Source organism: Brassica rapa, chromosome A03, assembly GCF_000309985.2.
Source record: "Brassica rapa cultivar Chiifu-401-42 chromosome A03, CAAS_Brap_v3.01, whole genome shotgun sequence".
Lineage (NCBI taxonomy): Eukaryota > Viridiplantae > Streptophyta > Magnoliopsida > Brassicales > Brassicaceae > Brassica > Brassica rapa.
Window position 1 is genome coordinate 26,781,550 of NC_024797.2, and position 26,759 is coordinate 26,808,308.

The 26,759-nt window shown below is 38.2% G+C and overlaps 6 protein-coding genes across 14 annotated transcripts; 2 read left to right on the top strand and 4 right to left on the bottom strand.

The window, feature by feature from the left end:
* Positions 1-473: 473 nt before the first annotated feature.
* LOC117132792 lies at positions 474-11,759 on the bottom strand. Of its 2 annotated transcripts, XM_033287897.1 has the most exons (4): positions 11,592-11,759; positions 3,513-3,679; positions 3,174-3,398; positions 474-3,088 (listed from the first exon to the last, which is right to left on the bottom strand). In XM_033287897.1, exons 2-4 carry the CDS (start codon positions 3,651-3,653, stop codon positions 980-982), a joined length of 2,475 nt encoding a protein of 824 aa, XP_033143788.1. In that variant the 5' UTR covers positions 3,654-3,679; positions 11,592-11,759; the 3' UTR covers positions 474-979. The 2 variants fall into 2 exon arrangements, with proteins under 2 accessions (XP_033143788.1, XP_033143787.1); XM_033287896.1 differs by lacking the exon at positions 11,592-11,759 and having other exon boundaries at positions 3,513-4,812.
* On the bottom strand, positions 7,152-11,765 carry LOC103861478. 7 transcript variants are annotated; one of them, XR_631559.3, is made up of 7 exons: positions 11,592-11,765; positions 11,340-11,506; positions 11,049-11,210; positions 8,776-10,964; positions 8,312-8,473; positions 8,022-8,163; positions 7,152-7,724 (listed from the first exon to the last, which is right to left on the bottom strand). XR_631559.3 is itself a non-coding variant. In XM_033287898.1 (4 exons), the coding sequence occupies exons 2-4, from the start codon at positions 11,478-11,480 to the stop codon at positions 8,859-8,861; spliced, it is 2,409 nt and encodes an 802-aa protein (XP_033143789.1). In that variant the 5' UTR covers positions 11,481-11,506; positions 11,592-11,765; the 3' UTR covers positions 8,594-8,858. The 7 variants fall into 7 exon arrangements, 1 of the variants encoding a protein (XP_033143789.1); XR_631558.3 differs by having other exon boundaries at positions 8,312-8,479; XR_004456364.1 differs by lacking the exon at positions 8,022-8,163.
* A 761-nt stretch (positions 11,766-12,526) lies between these two features.
* Positions 12,527-13,312, top strand: LOC103861479. Its single transcript, XM_009139191.3, has one exon. It carries the CDS (start codon positions 12,769-12,771, stop codon positions 13,150-13,152), a length of 384 nt encoding a protein of 127 aa, XP_009137439.1. The 5' UTR covers positions 12,527-12,768; the 3' UTR covers positions 13,153-13,312.
* Positions 13,313-16,283: 2,971 nt separating this feature from the next.
* On the top strand, positions 16,284-19,446 carry LOC103861480 (heat shock 70 kDa protein 6, chloroplastic). The gene is made up of 8 exons (XM_009139192.3): positions 16,284-16,932; positions 17,012-17,264; positions 17,351-17,430; positions 17,507-17,649; positions 17,733-17,831; positions 17,954-18,143; positions 18,292-18,690; positions 18,853-19,446. Exons 1-8 carry the CDS (start codon positions 16,369-16,371, stop codon positions 19,255-19,257), a joined length of 2,133 nt encoding a protein of 710 aa, XP_009137440.2. The 5' UTR covers positions 16,284-16,368; the 3' UTR covers positions 19,258-19,446.
* A 626-nt stretch (positions 19,447-20,072) lies between these two features.
* Positions 20,073-22,667, bottom strand: LOC103861482. 2 transcript variants are annotated; one of them, XM_033287900.1, is made up of 7 exons: positions 22,065-22,667; positions 21,616-21,983; positions 21,232-21,532; positions 20,908-21,144; positions 20,677-20,825; positions 20,507-20,584; positions 20,073-20,420 (listed from the first exon to the last, which is right to left on the bottom strand). In XM_033287900.1, exons 1-7 carry the CDS (start codon positions 22,339-22,341, stop codon positions 20,340-20,342), a joined length of 1,491 nt encoding a protein of 496 aa, XP_033143791.1. In that variant the 5' UTR covers positions 22,342-22,667; the 3' UTR covers positions 20,073-20,339. The 2 variants fall into 2 exon arrangements, with proteins under 2 accessions (XP_033143791.1, XP_009137441.1); XM_009139193.3 differs by having other exon boundaries at positions 20,677-20,831.
* A 17-nt stretch (positions 22,668-22,684) lies between these two features.
* Positions 22,685-25,266, bottom strand: LOC103861483 (uncharacterized protein At5g49945). The gene is made up of 3 exons (XM_009139194.3): positions 24,209-25,266; positions 23,234-23,437; positions 22,685-23,150 (listed from the first exon to the last, which is right to left on the bottom strand). Exons 1-3 carry the CDS (start codon positions 25,169-25,171, stop codon positions 22,920-22,922), a joined length of 1,398 nt encoding a protein of 465 aa, XP_009137442.2. The 5' UTR covers positions 25,172-25,266; the 3' UTR covers positions 22,685-22,919.
* Between the last annotated feature and the right edge of the window lie 1,493 nt (positions 25,267-26,759).

Below are 26,759 nucleotides of genomic sequence, written 5' to 3' on the forward strand. Positions count from 1 at the left end.
ACATGATCCGAGGAGTCATAGACTACCATATTGATCATTTTTCAAAGCCCGAGGAGACATGGTCTACCATTTTGATTTTTACTTTTTATTTACGGAGGCAAAGCCTTCCACGTAACTTTTCTTTTTTCAATTCACGGAGGCGAAGCCTACCACGTGTTTTTCTGATCGTGAAGACATAGCCTACCATAACAATCAGTCGGGGAAGGTAACACCTATCATCCCGAATAATAAACGGAGAAGGCCCAGCCTCATACTCCGAAACAAATAAAATTTAAATAAATTAAGTATATTGAAACACATAAATTTAAACATTACTCGACTGGTTTAAGAACTTTCGGATTGATAAACCTCAGTTGGTCAGAGTTTCGTGCTGATAACGTGTTGTGAACTATTAATTCAGATATATATATCTTTATATATCTATATATATGTGTTTGTGTTTTGATAAAAAGGAACAAACGTGAGAGAGAATCAAAAGATGGTCATATTAATTCTCTTCTTATTGACTTTACTTTTACAAATGAACATGAGAGCAATATATATAAGGGAAGAAGTCGGTTAGGTTGACCGACTTAATACAAAAAGACAAAACAAGATATTTTGCTTAATGGATAATCATTATCTAAAGTTAGTCTCATTTCCAAGACAAGTGTCCATTAGGTGGACAATGGATAATCATAATTTTTAACAAAATCAACATTTTTTCTTTAACTTTTGAAACGCAAAACTATAATTTTATTTTATAGAGAAAATACAAAACAAGGTTAAGAAGAAGCTTGACATGTATCAATGTTTGAATTAATCCTCCTATATATGTTACGAAATAAAAACATGAAAAAAGGAGAAAACTGATGGAAAAAAAAAAAGAAGAAAGTTCATCAAGACATTATAAGTTACCTCCCAACACTTCTGTTATTCTCTAACCAATCAACCAATCCATCCACCTATTAAGAATCCAATCTCCACTATCTGTGAACACTCATCTCCATGGAGGAGGGAACTCCCAACGTGTCTCCGGCTCTTTTCGCTTTCCACCAATGCTAATAGATAAACTCGATGAAGGCTCTACATTTGCTCCTGAATGATCTCCCATAGCTTCGCCTTGTCCAGGTGATAGAAACTGTCTCAAACTTAGCGACTCTCGGTTTCCCATCTCAACCCCAAACCCATAACTTTGATCAAAGCGTGGCTGCACTGATCCATTCAGACTAGGAGATCCACCCGCCAAGCTCATGAACATGTGCTGTTGAGGAAATGGTGGCTGTGCATATGGAGCCGATCCCATCATTTGAGGCATCATCACTGGCGTACCCCTTGCGTCCACCATACCCCTTGGGTCCACCATGTATGGGATAGCTGTTCCAGGAACATATATAGGCGATGATGACATTGACATTCCAGGAGGACCAGTAAATCCGTTGTACCCATACATAGGAGCTGGAGAAAAGGACACACCAGGTGCTAAACCCAAAGAGTTTCCTGTTTTTCCCATGTATAATCCTGTTGCTGTCTCGAGGGACTTACCATTGGACAGGAACGAAGCCATCTGGGAAACAGTCTCTTTTCTGTCAACGTCCACTTTTGTACCTAATAGAGAGATAACCGGTTCATCCACTTTGTGCCCTCCATAGGAGGCTGTGCTCCACGGGTGCTGCCCATAATAGGGACCCTGATCACGTGAATCGATGAAAAACTGTGGCCTGTCATTCAAGTCGAAGTTTACTTCCTTCCCTGATTGCTGAGAAACTGAAGGTGACGCGCTTTGCTGCCCATTGTGACTTAGAAACAATCTCGTTTCCATCTTCAACTCAGAAGGTGGAGGAATGTCATCCTCTTCGTTTGTACAATTCAAATCCAGGTTGAACCTGCTTGATCCTCGGAAATTAGCTTCATGTGAGGACTCTCCACCCCTAGAGTTTGATGAGGAGAAAGGAAACTGTTTCCAGGGAGTCTGATCTTCAACTTGATCATCTCCTACATCCGCTACATTCAGATCGACACATATCACCTGCTTTTCTCTTGAATCCCCGCTAGGAACTTTGTGAGGTGATTCCGAGTGAGATACACTACAAGCAGCCAAACCTTTCGCACTAAGAGATCTTTCCAATTGCAACGGTGCCGCTGCAGGCATACCAGAATATGAAACAGACATAATGTCATCGGTCTCATCAGGACAAATATCTTCATTGAGGTCAAAGCCACATGGGCTTTTCTCTCTCCCTACCTCGGATTTAGCAGGTTCTGCCAGGTGCTTCTCTTTAACATCATCAGCGTTCACCATCCCATTCTCACGTTTATTATTCTTCTCTTCCAGGTGATCTCCAACATGTGGTTCCTCAAGGGAAAGACTTTCACCCACTGATAATCTTTTAGATGGAGAACCTGTGTGTAGATCACCACTGTGGGAGTGTTGCGAATCAGACTGCCCGCTTTCATCAGATAGTTCTTCTGAAGAACTGTGAGAAGCTTCCCCAGAGTCTACGTCTCTTGCCACTTCCTGTGCGACTTTGGTAGCGATCTCCAAGGCATCCAAGATACCAAGGTCAATATCAGCCGTTGTTTTGTCGATTGCTCCAAGGCGCTGGGATATGGTCATTGATCTAGAAGACCTGCGTTTTTTTCTTCGTTTCACTCTCTTCTCTGTGTCTAAATGTCCCTTACCTTCTCTTTTGTCTTCACTCTCAACTTTATCATTTCTACCATGACCACCTGATAATCTAGACGAACTGTCAGAATCCTGATTGTCCGTCACCTGAGCCAATGAAGGCACATTTTCCCTATTATGGGCAATACTAACATCGTGCGACGCGCATACGGTCTCAGACGCATTCCTGCTGACCTCATTTGAATCAAGACTACTCTGCAAAATACTATTTTTCTCCAACTCCATGCTGACAATAACAGAATCAGAAGACACAGCTACAGAACTAGATGACACTGCTCCAGCTCCACCAATCTTTTCAAGAAAATTTCCAGGGCTTCCTAGCTGCTTTTCCTTAGATATCTCAGCACTAACCGGAGCAATTGATGGACCTTCGACACTATCGCGTTCTGAATTAAGAATGCTAATAGAGCTTGCAACTTGTGCCTGCCACCAACAATATAAGCTTGCTTGTATAAGCAAAAAGATCATATTTTGTTTCAATATATTTTCTCAGTAAATTGGACCTTACCTTGGCACTGAGATTAGAAAGAAAAGCTGTACACTCGTCTGGCTGCATCACTGGTTGTGCGTCTTCTGTCTCTTGTTTATTTGAAGTAGCTGCCTTTCCAGACTCTGATTCAATGCTTATTTTGTTTGGTACAGTTGCACTATTATCTTCTTTACTCATCTGCGGCGGCTTACCCAAAGAGACTTCTTCTACACACGCTCCTCCACGGGTAGGATCTCCAGAAGTCTGCAATAACACAAAGCAATAAAGTTGACTGTCAAGTTATCATCTTTGGTAAAATCTGATTCCTTCCTAGGATTCTGAGAAAGCTGGTTATAGGGAAAGGGAGAAGATTATTACTTGGACATAAGCATCGCAGTTGTGAGGATTGGCGGAGAGCTCCGAACCTAGGAATGGGGCAGCCTCGGAATCATCCGCAGAGGGTGGGGCAGGATCTTCCATCTTCTGATCGATGCTCGTGAGTAGCTCAGTGTCATCCATCGTCTCAATTTTCTCCGTCGTCGAGACTATATAACCACCAATTCAATTTGTGATTTTGAAATTAGAATCTATGCAAACGCACTCACACAATTGGTCAATTCCTTTGAATTATAAACCGGTAAGGATTTTGATAAGCTTGAAGTAAGCTCATCGGGGGGGGGAGGGAGAATTGACGAAGAGCAGGGTAGAAGGAAGAAGAAGAAATGAGAATTTAGGGATTTTGATATTTGATTTGTTGATTTTTTCCATAAAGTTTGCGTGATTACATACATATAAAGTATAAACCAAAAGAAGATAATAACTAACAGCCCAATGGACAATAAACCGAGGCCCAAATGGTTCTTATCAGATTTCACGGTTATCCTTAACCTCACATTGATTGTAAAATAATTTTGGGGCCCGGTTGATGTTCGGGTAAATTGAGGCTTTGTGGTTGTGTAAAGTCCTGGAAGCCGAAAAATTGCCAATAAATTTTTTTTAGACTTTAGAAATATGTAAAGCTTTAAAAGCCACTTTTAAACAAAAAAAAAACTGGTTTTTAGTTCTTTATTTTCAACAGCCACTTTTTAATGCTTTTAAACCATTTCTTTTTATTATTTTTTTCTAAAAAAACGTGAACGCTTAAGGTTTTAGGATTTGCTCAATGCCAAAATTATTTCGCTTAGATGATACTAATTTTCCTCATCCATCTGATGGTAAGTATTATTTAGGTGATTCAGAATACGCATTGCACCGTAGATATCTTTGTCTTTATAGAGGAAATACATCTCTTATATACTAAAGCACAAGTCACATGTGGAATATATTTTATTAAAAAAATCTATCTAAAACAAATTCTCATCCCTAATTTCCAGCAACTCTATCCTATTTTTTCTCAGAATCCACGTTCAAAATCACCATGATTTCAAACGGTTTTCTTCTCCTATATACTTTTTGATCTTTTAGTTCACTCTCTGTTTTATATTTTCTATCTTCTCCATTATCAAATCCCCATGCTTATCAAGGACAAACGTTAGTATCTGAGTTTCCAATTCTTTTATCTAAAATTGAATATTTACAGGTATGTTTTTTGGCTTATCTTTACGTAATTACTATCTTTTGCATTAGTTTTAGTATTTCAAAAGGAACATACAGACCTGTAACCCACATTCTAATAGTACGTTTAATATCTTTAAGTTTTACATCTATTTTAGTCAAGGTCAGAGTTCATCTCATGTTGAAATATATTCATGGTCAATTTTACATTGCCATATCAAGAGTCGAAAGTATAGAGATCTTAATTGTTAGTGAGGAGGGGGGGAGGGGGAAGGATACAAAAACAACTAATGTTTCTAGATATTTTTCATCACATTAGAGAATCTTGAATCATCTTTAGGTGAAAATAGAATAATAAGTGTAGCCACCACAAAAAAAAACAATGATAGAGATCTTCAGAGCTTGGAAGATGATGAATCCCATAGAAAGGTGATGAATATTTTCTAGAGTAAATGCAACTTCTTTGTTTGAACGCAGCCATCTCTTATCATGTTTATCGAATATTTGACTAGATTATTAATTTTTAGTGAAAGATATATTAAAATTTCATGATCAAGTAATTTAATAGACAGGGAAATTGATCCGTGCATGGCACGGGAGAACACTAGTATCATCTAAATCAGTTCTAAAATCAACAAGAAGAAAGAAACTACAGAGAAATTTTTAATCGTCACCATTCATGACTTCGTTCAGTGATAGAAAGAACTTTTGGAGTATAGAAAAAAATGATGTATTGTCAAAGACGAAGCAAGGTATAACATATGCAAAAAATTGTGGTGGCAACCATGGTTCTCCATAATTTTATTTGTAAATCAAATCTTGTGGATCCTAATTTTCAGTCAAAAGAAAATGAAAATGAACAAATGACAAATGAGGAAAAAACTTCCAGATACGATTGAACAAGATCTCAGTTCAAAACAATACATGGAAGGTGTTCGAGATGAACACTGCAAACAACATTAGCAACCGTTAAATCTTATTTTTTATATTTAATAAAATGTAATCTTATTTAAATAATAAAAATAATATTTTTTGTTAGAATAAATAATAAAATATATTTACTGCTAATTTTTTACTGATAAATAAAAAGTAGATAGAAAAAAATAAGTTATAGATTTTGGAAATGAATGTGAAATATATACTTATAACAGTCGCAGCTTCTAAAGTTTTTGATGTCAATCAAGCTTTTAAACTTTTCAAAATAACAGTCACAACGTTTAAAGCTAAATTCTCTACAGTCATATTTTTAAAACCAAATCATAAAGCGAAAGTGTTTACCAATCCGACCCTTGGTCTTGAATAGTTTAGTGTAGACGAATTTTGGAACTCAAACCCACTCGCGATTCACATCTATCGACCTCGTTTACATTTCCAAATTAGTACTCCTATATTACACTCAATTAAACACTCAACCCAATTCTCTATCTCCTACTAAGTTTAATGGTAAATGCAACTCTTGTTAATTGTGAAAAAAAACTCTGGTTAATTATTTGAAATAAGTTAGTGAAAAATAAGAATTTCTCTAAAATCAACTCTCAGTTAGGCACCATTTATTTTTCTATTAAACTATAAATACTATAGTATATCACCAAATATCTTATTATGTTTTATATATTTCTAAAAGCCATATAAATTTATATAAACTGAATATTTTGTGAGAATGTAAGTTTTGAATTTCTTAGGGAGAATATAAGTCTTTTTTAACAACTGCGAAAACAACCGTTAATTTAATATTTTTTGTATGCATTATACACTAATGCCTGATAAATGTATGATGTTATAGATAGTTTTTGTAAAAAAATAGACAACGACTCAAAGACCAAATGTGTGTTATTTTCAGTTAGATACATAAAATGAAAATAGAACAAGAATCAAGTGAGACCATAACTTGAAATTGGATTCAAGATGACTTACAGCCATGGATGGTCTTGAGCATAGTGAAGTGAAATATTGGAATAGGGTCTCCAATTTTTTTTTTGAAAATTTTACTTTGAAAAAGGTCTCCAAATTTGTAAAAAATAATTTTATGTTAAAACTTTAATAAAATGTTTATGGCCCCCAACATTTTAGGGACGCCGTGCTTACACTTAGTGGGAGTTATTGGTTGGTGTATTTTGATGGATTTAAAAATTCAAACTAAATCTAGTGTTATTGGTTCTACGATTTTAAAATATGTATTGAAATTATGTGTTATTCGTTTAATGATTCATAAATTCTAATTCAAATCAAGTGTTATTCGTTTAATGATTCATAAATTCTAATTCAAATCAAGTGTTATTCAATCGTACGGATTTACTAATAAATTTGATTTCATAATGTATTTGAATGGATTTGCATGAATTTCTCTGTGAAAAATACAAAGGCCCAAATCCGAAAGAAAACCTCCGGATTTGTAAATACTAATCCGAGAAAATTTGAAAATTTGTATATTTTACTTGGATTTATAAATACTATATGGATTTCTAAATCAATAAAAATATATAAACCAATAACACCTCCTTACAGTATATATACTATATACTCGCGAGTTAAGAACTTCCAAAATCTCAAGAACTACCAAAAGGTGTTTACATGTATACAATGGAAACTCACTCAGCCCCCTTGAACGGGTTTGTCTCTGCTTTTTTGAGTCTCAGATGCGATATTGTCAGTCTACAATATAAGATTTTCTTCAGAGTGCGTTAATAAAGTAGAACAAGAAAAGCTATATCCAAGGGAATGAGAAGAGAAGGGACCAAGGTGCTTTCGCCTATTCAGAACTTCGAGATGTGTCCTTTGAATTCCTCGAACCTTCTATGAAAGCAATCATACCAGGCTAGAATTCTTTGGACCAGATAAAGTATGAACTCAAGACTTGAGGAAAACCAGGAAGAGAGACAGATTCCTCCCAATTTCCACGCCGACTGAAATCCTCTTTTTACCCTTCTTTGGATTTGACCGTTCTATACTGATCTTCTTACCAAGAAACATCTTTTTGTTCTTTGCTATAGCTGCTGCAAAGTCCTCATCATCCACAAAGTCAACATATGCCAGTCCCTGCGAGACACAAGAGCATCAAGAATATTAATCCACCATACTGGCATGCTTCACTAAGACATAAAATAGCAGCAGATAGTCATCGGCAGTATGCATAATTGATATCTATGATGAACAGATTTACCAATCAATGCACCTGGAAAAATATACTCAAGTTCCAACAGGATTTCATCTAAGCATGATCATACGGAAACTAGGAAATTTCCAGATTCATTTACAGTAACAGTAAAGACTAAGAAGAGCAAATACTAATTCAAAGTCGAAAGTACGAGCATTAGACCAAAGAAGAGCAAATACTAATTCATCTAGAGGCTAGAGATGCTTCATTCCTTGCTCATTCAAGCCACAGAGAAGGACTTAATGGAAACACGGCACTCATAGCTTCCCTTGCTTGTCTTAGCTTTTCAAGGTTTGCATAATTCCTGAGAAGCTTTATATACTGCAATAACGTTGATTGTCAAGCATGAAAGTTATCATTTTTTTAAATGAAAATTTGGTAAAAGAAAATCTGTTTTCCTGCCAGATTCTGAGTGGGAGAAGATTTCAAGCAAATGGAAGGTAGAGAAGATGTTATTATTGGATGATACCTTCTTTATTGCGTCTGACTTCCAAGGCTAAAAATGAGTTTCTGGGTGCTTCTTCTACTTCCCCAACTGTTACGTTTAGCTGCTTTGATATTGGTCTGATTATGCATATAATTTGAACCGCTAGATATTCTCCAAGTATTGTTCTTTACGACAGCTCAAACTCTGTTTCTAGGAACCACACAAACAACAGCTCAAACTCTGTTTCTAGGAACCACCATTGTTTGGTTGGTTTAAGAGTTGTATGAAACAGTTCAGAACTGCTACAGTAACATAAAGCAACACTTGAAACGCAAAACTATAGTTTTATTTTATGGAGAAAATACAAAACAAGGTTAAGAAGAAGCTTGACATATACCAATGTTTGAATTAATCCTCCTATATATGTTACGAAATAAAAACCTGAAAAAGGGGGAAAACTGATGGGAAAAAAGAAGAAGAAAGTTCATCAAGACATTATAAGTTACCTCCCAACACTTCTGTTATTCTCTAACCAATCAACCAATCCATCCACCTATTAAGAACCCAATCTCCACTTTCTGCGAATCACTCATCTCCATGGAGGAGGGAACTCCCAACGTGTCTCCGGCTCTTTCCGCTTTCCACCAATGCTAATAGATAAGCTCGATGAAGGCTCTACATTTGCTCCTGAATGCTCTCCCATAGCTTCGCCTTGTCCAGGTGATAGAAACTGCCTCAAACTTAGCGACTCTCGGTTTCCCATCTCACCCCCAAACCCATAACTTTGATCAAAGCGTGGCTGCACAGATCCATTCAGACTATGCGATCCACCCGCCAAGCTCATGAACATGTGCTGTTGAGGAAATGGTGGCTGTGCATATGGAGTCGATCCCATCATTTGAGGCATCATCACTGGCGTACCCCTTGCGTCCACCATGTATGGAATAGCTGTTCCAGGAACATACATGGCCGATGATGACATTGACATCCCAGGAGGACCAGTAAATCCGTTGTACCCATATACAGGAGCTGGAGAAAAGGACACTCCAGGTGCTAAACCCAAAGAGTTTCCTGTTTTTCCCATGTATAATCCTGTTGCTGTCTCGAGGGACTTACCATTGGACAGGAACGAAGCCATCTGGGAAACAGTCTCTTTTCTGTCAACGTCCACTTTTGTACCCAATAGAGAGATAACCGGTTCATCCACTTTGTGCCCTCCATAGGAGGCTGTGCTCCACGGGTGCTGCCCATAGTAGGGACCCTGATCACGTGAATCGATGAAAAACTGTGGCCTGTCATTCAAGTCGAAGTTTACTTCCTTCCCTGATTGCTGAGAAACTGAAGGTGACGCGCTTTGCTGCCCATTGTGACTTAAAAACAATCTTGTTTCCATCTTCAACTCAGAAGGTGGAGGAATGTCATCGTCCTCGTTTGTACAATTCAAATCCAGGTTGAACCTGCTTGATCCCCGGAAATTAGCTTCACGTGAGTACTCTCCACCCCTAGAGCTTGATGAGGAGAAAGGAAACTGTTTCCAGGGAGTTTGATCTTCAACTTGATCATCTCCTACATCAGCTAAATTCAGATCGACACATATCACCTGCTTTTCTCTTGAATCCCCGCTAGGAACTTTGTGAGGTGATTCCGAGTGAGATACACTACAAGCAGCCAAACCTTTCGCACTAAGAGATCTTTCCAATTGCAACGGTGCTGCTGCAGGCATACCAGAATATGAAACAGACATAATGTCATCGGTCTCATCAGGACAAATATCTTCATTGAGGTCAAAGCCACATGGGCTTTTCTCTCTCCCTACCTCGGATTTAGCAGGTTCTGCCAGGTGCTTCTCTTTAACATCATCAGTGTTCACCATCCCATCCTCACGTTTATTATTCTTCTCATCCATTACATCGTGCGGTTCCTCAAGGGAATGACTTTCACCCACTGATAATCTTTTAGATGGAGAACCTGTGTGTAGCTCATCATCGTGGGAGTGTTGCGAATCAGACTGCCCGCTTTCATCAGATAGTTCTTCTGAAGAACTTCGGGAAGCTTCCCCAGAGTCTACGTCTCTTGCCACTTCCTGTGCAACTTTGGTAGCGATCTCCAAGGCATCCAAGATACCAAGGTCAATATCAGCCGTTGTTTTGTCGATTGCTCCAAGGCGCTGGGATATGGTCATTGATCTAGAAGACCTGCGTTTTTTTCTCCGTTTCACTCTCTTCTCTGTGTCTAAATGTCCCTTAAATTCTTTTTTGTCTTCATTCCCAGCATGAGCAGTCATACTGTCATTCGCAACTTTATCATTTCTACCATGACCACCTGATAATCTAGACGAACTGTCAGAATCCTGGTTGTCCGTTACCTGAGTCAATGAAGGCACATTTTCGCTACTATGGGCAAGACTCACATCGTGCGACGCACATACGGTCTCAGACGCATTCCTGCTCACTTCATTTGAATCAAGACTACTCTGCAAAAGACTAATTTTCTCCAACTCCACACTGACAATAACAGAATCAGAAGACACAGCTACATGTCCTACCGAACTAGATGAGACCGCTCCAGTTCCACCAAGAAAATTTCCAGAGATTCCTGTCTGCTTTTCCTTAGATATCTCAGCACTCAGCGGAGCATCTGATGGGCCTTCAACACTATCGAGCTTAAGAAGGTTACTAGAGCTTACACCTTGTGCCTGCCACCAACAATAATAATAAGCTTGTATCAGCAAAAAGATCATATTTTGTTTCAATATCTTTTCTCAGTAAATTGGACCTACCTTCACTGGTTGGGCTTCTTCTGCCTCTTCTTTATTTAAATTAGCTGCCTTTTCAGTTTCACTCTTATCTTCTGCGTCCATGTCATTCACATTTTGACCTTTACTCTTAGCCAAAGACTCTTCTTCTACACACGCTCCTCCACGGCTAGGATCTCCAGAAGTCTGCAATAACGTTGATCGTCAAGCGTGAAAGTTATCATCTTTGAACGAAGATTTGGCAAAATCTGATTCCTTCCTAGGATTCTAAGTGAGCAAAAGGGAAAGTAGATAACGTGGGATTATGATTATTACTTGGCAGTTGTTAGGATTGGCGGAGAGCTCCGTCTCTAGGGTTTCAATCTGATGATTCGAGGAGGGTGGTGGGGCAGGATTTGCGGGTGAAGCGTCGTCCATCTTCTGATCGATGCTCGTGCGTAGCTCAGTGTCATCCATCTTCTCAATTTTCTCCGTCGTCGAGACTATATAACCACCAAATTCAATTTGTGATTTTTGAAATGAGAATCTATGTAAACCGGTTCAAAGCTCTAAGGTTGCGAAACTCACCCAATTGGTCAACTCCTTTGACTTCTAAACCGGTGAGGATTTTGATAAGCTTGAGGTAAGCTCATCGGGCTGTGACAGAGAGAGAGGGGGGAGAATTGACGAAGAGCAAGGTAGAAGAAGAAGAAGTGAGAGAGAAAGAAAGAGAATTTAGGGATTTTGATATTTGATTTTGTTAATTTTTTTTCCATAAAGTTTGCGTGATTACATATAAAGGAAGATAACTAACAGGCTTTATGCCTATAAATAACTAAGGCCCAATGGACGAGGCCCAAATTGTACTTTTATCAGAATTCATGTTTATCCTTAAACCTCAAATTGATATGAAATTTCTTGGTCTTTATTGGTTTAGGTTGACCAATTTTGGAATTCAAATCAGTATGTTATTCATTCAATTGAGCACTCACACCAATTCAATTGAAATAGGTTAGTGGAAAAAATGAGAACTGCTTTGACATCAACTCTCAGTTTACTTCAAAATAAACTAAAAACTTTATTTTTCTATAAAATTATCGTAGATCACCGATGTTTTCTAAAATTTTATTATATTTTATATAATTAAGGGCAGTGATTAAAATTTATATAAACTGAACATTTTGCGAGAATATAATTTTTGAATTACTTAGTAAAAATGCAAGTCTTAAATTTTGTTTTCATGTATAAAACATGTTAGGCATTAAGCTTGAGAAATATACGATGTTATAGATTAGTTTTGTGAAAAAATGACAGTGGACTCAAACACCAAGTGTGTCTTATTTTTCACTTAGATACTTAGAATGAAAATAGAATAAAGACCAAGTGAAACCAATATACTCGCGAGTTAAGAACTTCCAAAGTTTCAAGAACTGCCAAAGGGTGTTTACATGTGTACAATGGAAACTTACGCTACCCCAAAATTATAAAATAATTTAACAGTCTCCCAATTATTTACAGCATATTACTGATACACGAAGTGTGAATGCTATTTCAATCCATTGCATGTAAGGCCAAACATTTGCCAGACAAGTGCACATGCCCCAGCGTAAAAAACGTAATTACAATCTCCACCAGATGGAATATTATATATTAATTAAAAAATTACACGATTCATGGACCTCGACACATTTATAAAAGGCACCCATTAGCTAGATCAGTCCATCTATCCTCATAACATTGGTCAAGAAGAAGTAGAGAACACAACATGAATGGCTACTCCAAAATGGATTCAACCGACCAGAACCCCGACCCGGTCGATCTCTTGCAGACCCAGAAACCCGATCAAGAAACTGCTGAGATGAAACCGAGGCTGAGCAGGAACAGGTCAGTGGCTGCATCAGGGCAAGTGCTTCGCTCACCAATGAAGACTGCTATGTCTATGAGAAGATCTTCGTCTGTCTCTGAACGTTACTGTAGAATCTATGACCAGAGCTCTGCCACGTTTCCTCTTCCTTTCAATGAAGAAGATGAAGATGAAGATGAAGAAGAAGATGATGATAAAGAGAGGATGCATAAGAAGAAGAAGAGCAACAGCATCAAGAAAAAAGCATTCGTAAAGGCTTGTAAGCGATTCTTTGGGATCTCTTAAAACTCTTTTTTTGTTTTTGTTTTCCTCTACCATATAATATAGATATGTTTGTTAAATTCCGATTGAAGTCTTACCACTTTTTATGAAACGTTTAATACAAGAAAATGTATCTTACAATATCATCGACTGTTTCAAATATTCTATCATTGATTTTGACGTATTTTGCTTTCTTGATAAGATTATACTATCTTAAGATTTGTATCTTGTTTTGAAACTCAAAAACTATCAAGAAATCTAAGAGAGTATGAATATTTTCTTGTATTGATTAATGAATCTTGAGACCAATATATATACATATAAACAACAGATTTGGAAGATTACAAACCAAATGTATACGTATATATTCAAAGTTGTGGAGTGGAGTGTATCCGTTTACAAACCGATACTATGGATCACCCATTGCGTTTCGCAAGTCTGAATCCATATAAACAACAAGAAAATCTGTCTAAAGATAATATTCTATACATGTGATCATATCATATAACATTAAGATTAATAAATTGAATATAATTTTATTTGGAAGATGATGACCCTTGACTCCAAGATTGTCCTTTAGTGTAAAAGTCGACCAAGAGTCGTCGAGACCCATGCACTTGCACATGGAGTTCGATTTTTTTTCCATCATTTTCTAAGAGAAAATGTTTTAGATCACTACATTTTAACTATGAAAATAAGAAAAACTTCCAACCCACGTTTTCTCAAAAAGAAAAACTTCATCCAACCCACGTTCGAACAATCTGACCATTAGTTTCTTCAAATGCTTTTTCAAAAAGAAAAACTTATTACGAGGAATATCGACGAGCTAATTGGCAGTTTTGAAGTCCACAAGCTTCAAATCTAATGGAATTGCTTCTTGGTATTTTGTAAACATCTCGTATATATGTTCTCTGATGATTTTTTTTTTTTTTTGACAAAATAACACTATCTAGCTGACTAGCTCCTACAATAGAAGTAATCTTTGATCTTGACTTGTTTTCGTGAGAAGCTATTATTTAAGCTATGCTTGTGAACATATATTTGTCGTTCGATAGAAGCATATCCTTGTTATATTAGAGCAACAACATTGGTGGGACTTGAAACAAAGTCCTTAGAGTTGTTTAGTAATATTTGTAGCTTAGGACTTTTTTTCGGGACTTTAGTGAAATTTGTGAATATTGGTGGGATTTTTAATTGGTCCTTAGGTTAAATTTTTTTTTTTTTTTAAAGTAGTAAAAAAATATTTGATAAAACTTATCACCAATTTGAATTGAAACAACAAACAACATTTTATTATTAAAAACATTATATTACATATCATAAAAAATACAGATTCAAATAAAAGCAAACAGACATTTTATTCATTTGATAGAAACGTAAAAACTACATATAATTTGGAAGATGTCCAAATTTAGTCCATATATTTTCAATCAAATCTTGTTTTAATTGTAGATGGGTTTGTGGATCCCGAACTTCTTTCCGACGACCAGAAGTGTTGGGGGGGTTTTGTAGACTTTTTAACAGTAAATGTAAAATCCTCATCTTGAAATTCCTCAACAGTGTCTGAATCTCGTTCATCTTGGACTATCATATTATGATCATAATACAATTTAATCATTCACATCATCTTCTCAGTCTACATTTTATCTGATCAGAATTAATGACCCAACCATTTAGTACAAGTTATTAGACAACCACAAACCTATCAACTCATTAAATATCAGTCTACATTTCGCAAGTCACAAGCTCTTTCTACTAATTCTATCACAAAGAATCAAGACAACCCAAAGCTACCGTATAAGACACAAAAGAATTCATCACTATAATCCCTAAAGCTACCATAACTATAGCTTTAAATCATTCACAAATAACAATTAGTATAGAATTATTTACTCAAAGGAATTCACAAATAAGCCGAATGTTGAATAAATTCGAAGCATACAATCATAAAAAAAATTACCAAGCTAAAGGGAACACGAAGAATCACAAACACACACCATCGTTAAAACTCAACCTAGTTAAAACTCAAACTCAATCCTAGAATTCTCAAGCCAGTTCTGAGTTTGATTGGATTGCTAAACGGAAGACAGAGAAGAAACACTAACCTGCTTTCGAGTTCGATTGGATTGCCGGACGGAGGTAAGGAGAGATCGTCGTTGATTGAGCGGATAGAGAGAGAATTGGGAGAGGCGCCGGATGATTTCTCCTTCGAACTCGTCTTTCCCCTACAAACACGAAGCATGCAATGAGAGATCGACTTTCAAATCTTAAAAACGGAGGACGGAGAATGAGGACATACCTGTTCTAGCTTCGATTCGGCGGAGATCCTTCGGATTACACAAAGGAGAGGTGTTGATTGAGCGGATATATATCGGTGTTTCGATTCGGCGTAGATAGATCGGTTTCGTCGAAATCGCCGTCGAGAGGAAGAGAGAGACGGAGACCAGAGACACCACGCGAGAAAAACACGAGTTTACCCTACCCCTTCGTTTTACCTACCACGCCATGACACATGCTCTTTAAAGACGAGGTCGAAAACTTCTTAATTAGTCTACGTCCCTCTTCTTTTTCGTTATTATTGGTTTATTTTAAAAAAAAATTACACTAAGAATGTATGTAAAATACGCCGATAATGTTGGTCTTACAATCTATCAACGAAGAGAACAATGCATAAATCTACGTACTTCTGAGTGGGGGCAACGACACCCACAACTATTGTAATGTCTTCTCGGAGTTCAAAGTAATTTGTGTTGAAATAATTATGTTTTTAAACTTTTAAACCTGTAATTATTAAATCTATTGTTATTATTATTGGAAAATTTTAAGTTGTAAATCTTAAAAATTTATGGGGAAGGTTTTTGGTGAAAATCTATCTTATTAAAATAAAAATTCCAAATCAGGTACTTTTATTTATACTATGTTTTAGTAAATCAAAATTTAAAACCTCAAAGTTAACCAAAAACACGAATAAAAATTAATTCACTAAAATCTTGTTAAATAAATACACCCATCAGACTTTTGAAAAAGACAAATGTAGGTTTTGTGTAAAAGGGAAATAATACAGTAAAGGGCCTATCGAAGCCCATAAAGCCCATAGAAGGCCCCTTCCAGAATCTTCTACCGCCACACTCCAGTCTCCACCGTCTTCTTATCTTCTTCCTCCTATTCACCTACCACTACCACTAGGGTTTCTCTTCTCTTCTCACGTCGTCGCCTCTCCTTCTCTCGTAACCTCAAAAAATGGCTTCCTCCACCGCCCAGATTCACGTCCTCGGCGGAATTGGATTCGCCGCTTCTTCCAAGAGGAACCTCAATGGCAAAGCTAACCTCAAGCCGAGAAGCGCCTTCTTCGGCACCAGAGCCGGTCCTTTCTCTGCCCAGACCTCCGCCTTTCTGAAAATGAACACCCGGAAAGGCTCCAGATACGCCGTAGGCCCGGTCCGCGTGGCGAACGAGAAGGTCGTCGGGATCGATTTGGGAACGACGAACTCCGCCGTGGCTGCGATGGAAGGAGGCAAGCCGACGATTGTGACGAACGCCGAAGGTCAGAGGACGACGCCGTCTGTGGTGGCGTACACGAAGAGCGGTGACAGGCTCGTGGGGCAGATTGCGAAGAGGCAGGCGGTTGTTAATCCGGAGAACACCTTCTTCTCGGTGAAGAGGTTTATCGGTAGGAGGATGAATGAGGTTGATGAGGAGGCTAAGCAGGTGTCTTACAGAGTTGTGAAGGATGATAACGGGAACGTTAAGCTCGAGTGTCCAGCCATTGGGAAACAGTTTGCTGCTGAGGAGATTTCAGCTCAGGTATTTGAAAAAGTTTATCCCTTTTTTGCTGTGTGTTGGTTGCTTTCTTATGGGGTTTTGTGTGTGTGTGTGTTTGTAGGTTTTGAGGAAGCTTGTGGATGATGCTTCGAGGTTCTTGAATGAGAAAGTGACCAAGGCTGTTGTTACTGTACCTGCTTACTTCAATGACTCGCAGAGGACAGCTACTAAAGATGCTGGTCGGATTGCTGGGTTGGAAGTTCTTCGTATTATCAATGAGCCCACGGCTGCTTCTTTGGCTTATGGGTTTGAGAGAAAGAGCAATGAGACTATTCTAGTCTTTGATCTTGGTGGTGGTACCTTTGATGTCTCAGGTACTTGACTTTAACGTTTTGCTAAGGTTTTGGCTCTTGATGTTTAGCATCTCTTAATATGTGTGTTTTTTTTTATTGTTATACAGTGCTTGAGGTTGGTGATGGTGTGTTTGAAGTACTTTCTACTTCTGGTGACACACATTTGGGTGGTGATGATTTTGACAAGGTGAGTTTTTATGAGCTTTGAATCTGTTTACTCTTTCTTCGGTGCTTTACTTGATAGATTTAACTTTTGAATGCAGAGAGTTGTTGATTGGCTTGCTTCTAACTTCAAAAAAGATGAAGGCATTGATCTTCTGAAAGACAAACAAGCACTTCAGAGGCTGACCGAAGCAGCAGAAAAAGCTAAAATCGAGCTTTCCTCCCTCACTCAAACGAATATGAGGTACAATTAATTTTCTTGCCAAAACGTTGATTTAGTTCTTTCACAAGCATGCATATTCTGATCAATATAATTTATGTGACCAGCTTGCCATTTATCACGGCCACGGCTGATGGACCTAAACACATAGAAACCACCCTCACACGTGCCAAGTTTGAAGAATTGTGCTCAGATTTACTCGACAGGTAATTTAACTCACAGTTCTTATGACGTATTTATAGCCTCACAAGTTAAGCTATTTGCTTATTCTACTACTATTGATTAACCATGGAGGCTTGAGATTCTTATCCTTGGCTCTATCTTATAGGTGTAAGACTCCCGTTGAGAATTCGCTGAGAGATGCAAAGCTCAGCTTTAAGGATATTGATGAAGTGATCCTTGTTGGTGGATCGACACGTATTCCTGCTGTTCAGGAAGTCGTCAGGAAGCTGACTGGCAAAGAACCCAATGTGACTGTTAACCCTGATGAGGTTGTAGCTCTAGGTGCCGCTGTCCAGGTGTGTTCTCGTGACCTTTTAATCTTCATCCTATTTATGTCGTTATTACTAACACAATTTATGTGCAAACATCAAAAACATATTTGTGGCGAAAAACTTGTTTCGCTGCTGTGAGTTCTCATAAAGTGTCATTTTATTTTGATTACAGGCTGGTGTTCTGGCTGGAGATGTGAGCGACATTGTCCTTCTTGACGTGACACCGCTTTCCATTGGTTTGGAAACCCTTGGTGGTGTTATGACCAAGATTATTCCAAGGAACTCAACTCTACCTACCTCTAAGTCAGAAGTCTTCTCTACTGCTGCTGATGGACAGACAAGCGTTGAGATTAATGTGCTCCAAGGGGAGAGGGAGTTTGTCCGGGATAACAAGTCTCTTGGTAGCTTCCGTCTAGATGGTATCCCACCAGCACCACGTGGAGTTCCACAGATCGAAGTCAAATTTGACATTGATGCCAATGGTATTCTGTCCGTCAGTGCCAGTGACAAAGGCACCGGAAAGAAACAAGACATCACCATTACCGGTGCCAGTACATTGCCCAAGGACGAGGTTCGTACAATTTACAAAATCAAAACCACATTGCTTTAGTTAATATCTATGTCTAACTTTGATACGCATTGGTAGATATGTCCATGATCATATTAGTGTTCTGTTTCTCTAGTATTCATTTCTGTTCATGTTAACAAAAGTGGCTGTGAACGAACGGTCCAGGTAGAGCAAATGGTCCAAGAAGCAGAAAGGTTTGCAAAGGATGACAAGGAGAAGAGAGAAGCAATTGACACAAAGAACCAAGCGGATTCAGTGGTGTACCAGACAGAGAAGCAACTTAAAGAACTCGGAGAGAAGATTCCAGGTGAAGTGAAAGAGAAGGTGGAGGCCAAGCTACAAGAGCTGAAGGACAAGCTTGCAAGTGGAACCACTCAAGAAATCAAGGACACAATGGCTGCTCTTAACCAAGAAGTGATGCAGATTGGTCAGTCGATGTACAACCAGCCTGGAGCTGGAGCTGGAGCAGCAGCTGCAGGTCCTTCCCCCGGAGGTGAATATGCTTCAGCAGATTCAGCAAGTAAAGGTGGAGATGATGTGATTGATGCTGACTTCACGGACAGCAAATGATGAAACTAAGACGGTTTTGTTCAAAAAAAATATCCAATGAAAGCACGTTTTCACATGATTTTGTAGGTTTTGATTTGGGTGAGACAATTATTTGGCGTTACGAAGCAGCACTATTTGTTTTAATACGTAATAATATGTCGCAGTCAAATATAACTTATTATCAACTTTTCAATAATAAGTTGGGCTACATTTTCTCTAAAATTGTTACAATGAAATAAATTAACATATACATCCAAAAAACTTATAAATTGCACCTATTCTAAAAATCACACGCTTTGATGCTAATCTGATAAACTTTTTCTCTGTTAATACAAGGATCTACAGAGGGTCCATGAAATCAAGAAAATTGTATCGTATATCAAATTTGAAAAAATGTAGTTTTCAAAATTTTAATATTTGTATAAATTTCACATTATCCCGATAGATTAATCACAATGATTAAATTTATTCTATACTATTATTTACGAAATAATTTTTCAAAATCCAAAAATAAATTTTAAAATAAAAAGATATCTGGAAAATATCTTTTAATAATTTAAAAATACTATATATACTATGTTGTTATCTGGAAAATATCTTTTAATAATTTAAAAATAAAATAAAATAGAAACACATATAACTAAATACTAATGAAGTAAAATCTTAATTTTATATAACTGAAAATTGAACATTGAGTGATTTTGAAAATTACCTATTAATAGTAAATAAGTGTACAAAAAATTTAAAAGAAAATTATACGTAAAAATGTTCAAATAAAAACATAAATAAAAATTGGTTAAAAAAGTAAACATAAATAATAATTTATCATTATAGTCTGTTAATTAGTAAATCTATATTAACAAATAATTACAAAATGTTTATGCCTGCCCATGCGAAACAACTAGTTGCACATTAAATCATAATCATACTAAAAAAAATTCAATGAAAAAAAAAGAAGAGTAAAACACACAATTCAGTTTAATTTTAATTTAAACAAGCATTAGGTTGAACAAGCAAAGGGAAACTAGAAATAAATACGTCAAAGGGAAACATAAGACTAGAAAGGAAGATAAGAGCGAGCTTCAGTCTAGTAAAACACAGTTTCAACGTCTAGTAAAACGTAATGGTCTTGGGAGAAAACCCTTCCGGGGTGCTTTCCTCATACGTTTGGGAGGACATCCTACCTATAAGTGATGTATATAAGAAATGAAACATTGAGTATTTGGACATGTATTTACATTTTGTTGAGAATCTAAGAAAAAAAACTTGCCTGATCATGGTACTTGGATATTTTAAATTGCCTTAGACTGCGACGAAAAGATTGAGTATGCGCAAGCATTCTGTGCTCCTGTTGGACAACGAGTATAAAGAGTTAAAACAGGTAGGTTGTTGCTCAAATAGTTAGAGAAAATCTATTGATAAAGAGGATGATGCGCGTACCTCCTTTCTATGTTCTTTATTTGAGAGATGCTTATTGAAAGCATCCAGGCTTTTGCAATCACAAAAACACAATTTGCAACAAAACATTCCGGTAGATGCAACAACTCTTTCACTTTCACTGCACTTGTGAAGAATGTGTCTTCTTGTCTCTGAAACTGGGAAAGGAAAAAAAAAAGCTCAGCGTAATTAACTTGGTGGTTATGTAGTGGAAGAAGATGAGAGAACAAACACCTGCAAGTAAGCTTTCCCAGAGCCACTCTGCAGAAGTGACCAGGAGTGGCGTTTCAGAAGGCCTAACTGAATAGGCCAAAAAACAGTTGTAGTTAAACTTTTGTAGTTTCAGACAAATAATTTTTGAACGAGACTTGCTGGAAGCCACTTCATCCGATATGATCATAACTGAAGCCGGAGCAGGATTAACTCTTGTCCATATTTCAAAATCTGTAATCATGCGACTGTAATGGACCCCTGTCTCAACAAAAGGATAATAATAATTTCAGTTGAAAATTGAAAAACCATAATAATAAAATAACAGGGAAATGTGGACTAACTAACAGGGAAGGGTATGTGCAAAATCGACACCAGTGGAAGAGAGTGCTAGAAGGTGGTGAACAGGGGTTTGTGTTTGGTCGGCATAGGCGGTGATGGAGACAGGACCAGAGTAGCCTATTTCCTCGAACGCCATTTCTATACTTGGACGCACCTGACGAGCATCATACCCCTCAGGAATCGGGCAGTCGTTCATGTCCCACAACACATGTATTTTAGATGTGGCGTGTTCAGGCGAGGCCGGGTAGTTCCTTGCCCACGACTTCGTTGCAAACAAGAATTTTGTGACCGGAGGTGTTATAGCGTCCTGCGCTTGACAAAAGAGTTGTTGCTCAGAGCATTAAACAAAAAAGTATTTGAGATAGAGAGAGAGAGGGAATGCTTGCTTACTTCCATTCCATGCTTATAACTGGAGAGATGATTCCTGAATTTCTTCAGGCTTTGGCAATCGAAATTGCACGATTTGCAATAAAACATGGCAGCAGATGATAATTCACCAGCCACAACAACAGGTGGTGCGCCTCCTTCTTCTAGTAATTTTTCCCAGCGACAATTTGCAAAATAGACCAGGAGATAATCATTGCATTGCTTCTTTGAATAAGCCAGGAAAAGGCCGTATCTAGTGCGCTGTTGTAGCCTGGCCAGATCCCAGGAGAAGTCACCATTCACCTGATCCGATATGATCATGATTGTACCCGGAGGTGGATTTTGACCTCGCCATTCCACCATATCCCGATGCATGACTGAACACGTGCTTCCTGTGAGTTGGCGGAAGTAACATAAATGTCTAAGTCTAGGTTCTTTTTTTTGTTATATATACTAACCAGAGAAAGACTAACCGGATCTGGTATGTGCAACAGCGACTCCACTGGAAGAGAGCCCTCGCAGGACGTGGCTAGGGGTTTGTGTTTGGTCGGCATAGGCAGTGATGGAGACAGGACCAGAGTAGCCTCGTTCCTTGAACGCCCTTTCTATACTTGGACGCACCCGACGAGCATCATACCCCTCCGGAATCGGACAGTCATTCATGTCCCACCACACCCCTATTTTTTCTGTCTTCGCCGCATCGTACCCCGACATCCTCTCTAACAAAATCTCAGACACAACTTCCTCCATCCGTAGTTCTAGGTTTTGTTTTATATACACCAAACTAACGCGCCTAATAAAACCTAGTATTTGTGTGGGCTTACTTGTCAAATACGGAATTTTTTTAAAAAAAATCAGGGAAAAATTTGGAAATATAGACTAAAAATTCAATATTATTGTCCTAATATGATGAGCCTGGCGTTGAAGAAGGTGCAACGCTCAGTGCAGACCTTTCCCCAGCTTGGTGGCTACAACTCTCATTGGAGCTCAATGCAACGCTCTGCAAGTGAAAACTAGGAACAAAGCTTTGAGCTTTGACCTTTGCATAGACGTAGGTGACGTTTGAAATGCAATCAAGAGAAAACTTTAGCCATTAATGCTTCAATTGTAACTTTTTCTTTTATTAGTGCAACGCCTAACTGAGAATAAAGGATGTTACTTCCAGTGAACAAGAAACAAGGCCTCGGTGCAAGTGGAGGTTCATGAAAGTAAAGGGAAAAGATCTAACCGAAAGGATTAAAACGGGGAGTGTAGAGGAATACAATAGCTATTCCAATGGCAAACATGGGATTGTGCGACCTTAAAGAGACGTTCCTATGCTTTTGAGTCTAGTGACCACGACTCATCTTAACTTTTGGCATTGACTTTTTCATCTGGCGTGCACGTTCCTTTGCCTCTTTCTTCCTCAGAGCCTCACCGCTAAGCTTAGCCTCTGCCTCCTCCAGTAATCTCTTCTTTTCGGCTTTCTTTCTCTGCAATGCCTCTTGCCTCACACTCTCAAGTTCCTTGTACGCTTCCTGCGCCACCTTTTGCCTAGCTCCGTCAGTTTTGTTCCGTGCCTGCAGACAGTGATTTAAGTTTATTCAACCTGACTAACACATAACGATAACATGGCAAAGTGATAATATGTTTGCCCCTCTACCTGCGAGCTGAGCTTGTAGCGTCCGATTAAGTCAATGTAATACGGAATTAGCGCTATCAACCGGACCATATCATCCATGTGCTTAGCATCAGGCAAGGCAAACTTGAAAAGCAGCATCTTCCTGTGTTTGCCAGGATGTTGGTCCGAAAAATGCATCGAAATGAAATACTTGCCAAACTTTTCGAAGGATTTGTCACCAAAAACCTACAGAGCGCAATTGCATCATTGAAATCTGATTAGTATTACAGATAATTTGAGTATATAGCCCCACATCAACAAGCCAAGTAAAACAAACAAGCTAAAGTCCAATAGTTAAGATCTATTTTCCACATTAACCAATTCATTCGCTCAAGGCAACTGTGTCACAATTGACATATAAATTTGGAAGATATATATGCTAAATATACAACATTAAACACTATCCATGCCGCAGCAACATCATTTTTTAACAGTGTATGCATGCAATTTTTTGATTAGTGATCAAACATCAGAGAAAAACACAGTATCAAATGCTACGGCAAATTTTGATGTCAGATAGAGGAACATCAAAGCTTACTAAAATTACTGTTCACTGGAAGTAACAAGATAAACTAGCGGAATCTTGCACTACATTAACATCACAAGTTTCCACCTTACATCTACAGTTAGACAGAGAGACAAACGATTCAAACCAAAAAAGGAAGCCGGTATGGTTCTTAACAAAAGGGAACTGCCAAGCTTACTGATCACTGAAAGTTCTTATTCTGATCAATCACATCCCTCTGGCTTAAGAATATCTCATTTCCAACATTATTACAGAACATCTACGTCTACTTAAGTGACCAAGTTACCAATACAGCCACGGAATATAGAGAAATGGAGGCAAAGCCAGTTCATTTTCACAAAACTTCATACGAACTTCAAAGAAGACACTAAACTAAACTTAACCAGCATCATTGTCAATCATCAAACAACGAGAGAAATTAAGCATCAGACCTGATCAAGCACAACATCAGTGATCATATCCCCAGCCACCTCCTTAGACTCAGAGACCACAGCCAACTCCTCCGCCACCCACTTCCTCCCACCAGGAGCTCCCACCATCCCTCCAAACCTCTGCAAATCCCTCATCTCCTTAAACATCCCTTTCGCCGCCTTCTTCCTCGCCAACGCAAACACAACATGATCCATACCTTCATCGTTCATATAAACCTCGAAACTGATCTCGTCTTTACAAGGCACCACGCAGTTAAAAAGCCTCGAGATCAGATCGTGCCTGCTCTTAAGCTCCAAGGTCGCCAACATCCCGTGGCAGTACCTACGCCCGCTCGCGTAGAATTTAAACACGTTCGTCGCCTCTTTTAACAACAAAGGAGAGTCATCTCCTTCGCCGACGCCGAGAAGGCTGAAGTTCTTCTCGAAGATCGCGTCCTTGAGAGCGAACTTCGAGGCCCAGGAGAGAGCGAGGCTCTCGTTGTCGCGCTTGCCGAGGAAGTAGTTGGTTAGGTATGCGATCAAGATCGAGACGCAGACGATCTCAACTGTGAAGGAGGAAAGCTTCTTCTTCTCGGGAGTGGCAGTGTCCTCTGGATCTGGAGTCTGTGGATCTGAAGGTGATTCGGAAGCGATCGGAGATGGAATCTCCGTTGGTTCGTCTTCTGGTAATCCTTCGAACTCGTCTTCGTCCCAGAAATCGAATGAGGCTGGTGAGAGCTTGTTGGAACCGGTTTGAGTCGGGGGAGGGTCCGGTTTAGTGATCGGAGTAGAATCGGGTTCTGGATCTAGAACTGTTGACTCGGATTGAGTTAGGAGGGGAGGAGTGAGCGAGTGGTGGAGCTCGGTTGGATCCTCGTCGTCTTCGGCATCGAAGCCTTCGAAGTGGGAAGAAGCGAGAGCATGGTAGAGACAGAGGAGAGAGATCAGAGCGATGGAGAGGAGAGAGAGGTGGTGAAGATTCATTGCCGCTGCGAAATGAGTTGAGTCGTGCTTGCCTCTGCTTCTGATCTAATGAATCTATCTAAGAAATTAAATTATTTAAGGAAAATAAAAATTAATAAATCTAAAAGTTGAGAGTAAAAAAAGAGTTTTGTAAGTTTTTAATTCAAGAAGCTGTTAAACCCTTCACTACTAGGCCAAGGAGCTTCCACAACAAATTGCATCATAGAATGGAAGTTGTGTGGCAGGCAGTCCATGGGCTTTAAGACGCGCACATTCGCAGTTACAAAGGTAAGTAACTATAGAGTAAGAGTTGTCATCTGTTGCAATTGGGTCATTGTTTATGTTGTGGTGGTGATGACTATTTTACTGCATCGTCTACAACCGAATTTTTGCTACTGAAACACTTGACTTATTATGTGACTCTCTATCCTGAGATGCAGCCTGGGCCCTATGGGGAAGCAGTAGAAGCATGGGCTTAACTCATAAGTACATCTATATAAGACTCTGCATTGATAGTTTCTCATGATTTATGGTATGCTTCTTATTTAGTCCAGAACCATGCAAACATCAATTTATCTGAGTGACTGATTCGTCATTTGATATATTTTATTATTAAAATTTAAAACTAAACACTACAGAAAATACTGATTAAAAATCGCCGTGTTTGATCGCTCACACAGCGGTAAACGAACAACATTTTAATCGCTGCCGCTAACGATCGACAAACAAACAGGCCCTAAGGGACTGACTCGTTTAAACGCAGCGGTTGTAGAAATTTGCGGTTTTTAGCAGTTTTAGGAGATTTGTACGACCGATTCTGCGGTTAGAAATTGGTGCGCATGCGAAATACTTATGACTGATTAACTACTCAATGCAACAACGGTTAAATAATAAATTAACCACATTTACATTTTATATAATTATAAAAATATCAAAAAGCATAATATTATAATAAATATAAAAATTATACTTAGAAAGTTATAGTTCTAAATTTTTAAAAATTATATAAAATATTTATATTTTATAATATTAATTAAAATATAATACATATATATTTTAGTATTTTTATAATTCCAATTTTTAAATTTTATTGAATATTTTTTATTTTCGTATTTATATTGTTTTAAGAAAAAGCAAAAAATGTATCCTCCCGCAAACGGCCGCAACTGCAAACACTACTTAGAATAATATTTGAATTTATGAAGTTTAGAGCGATTTGAGGCGATTTAAATCGGTTTGAGTGATTGTTGTAAAACACCAATAATTGCTATCAAACGTCGTACTAGAGAAACCAATTATACCGTAAGTGGGTAAAGTGAAGACCATGCACCCGTTTATTTGTTTGTAACATTATAGACTAGTTGATAACTTTGAAACTCTGATAACTTTTCATATTGTAATTATGTTTCCATCATTTGCGCGACTAACTTTATGCAACTCTTTCTAAAAATTATATTTTTAGGTTAAGGTTTTTCATATCAGCATTCTTCAACAACAGATGATTTTCAGTGTCTAATTAACATGTCATAAAATTATCATCTACATTGTTAAGAGATGTTTATGCATTTACAAACACACATATTTTAGAGGGTGTTTAAGTTCGACACCT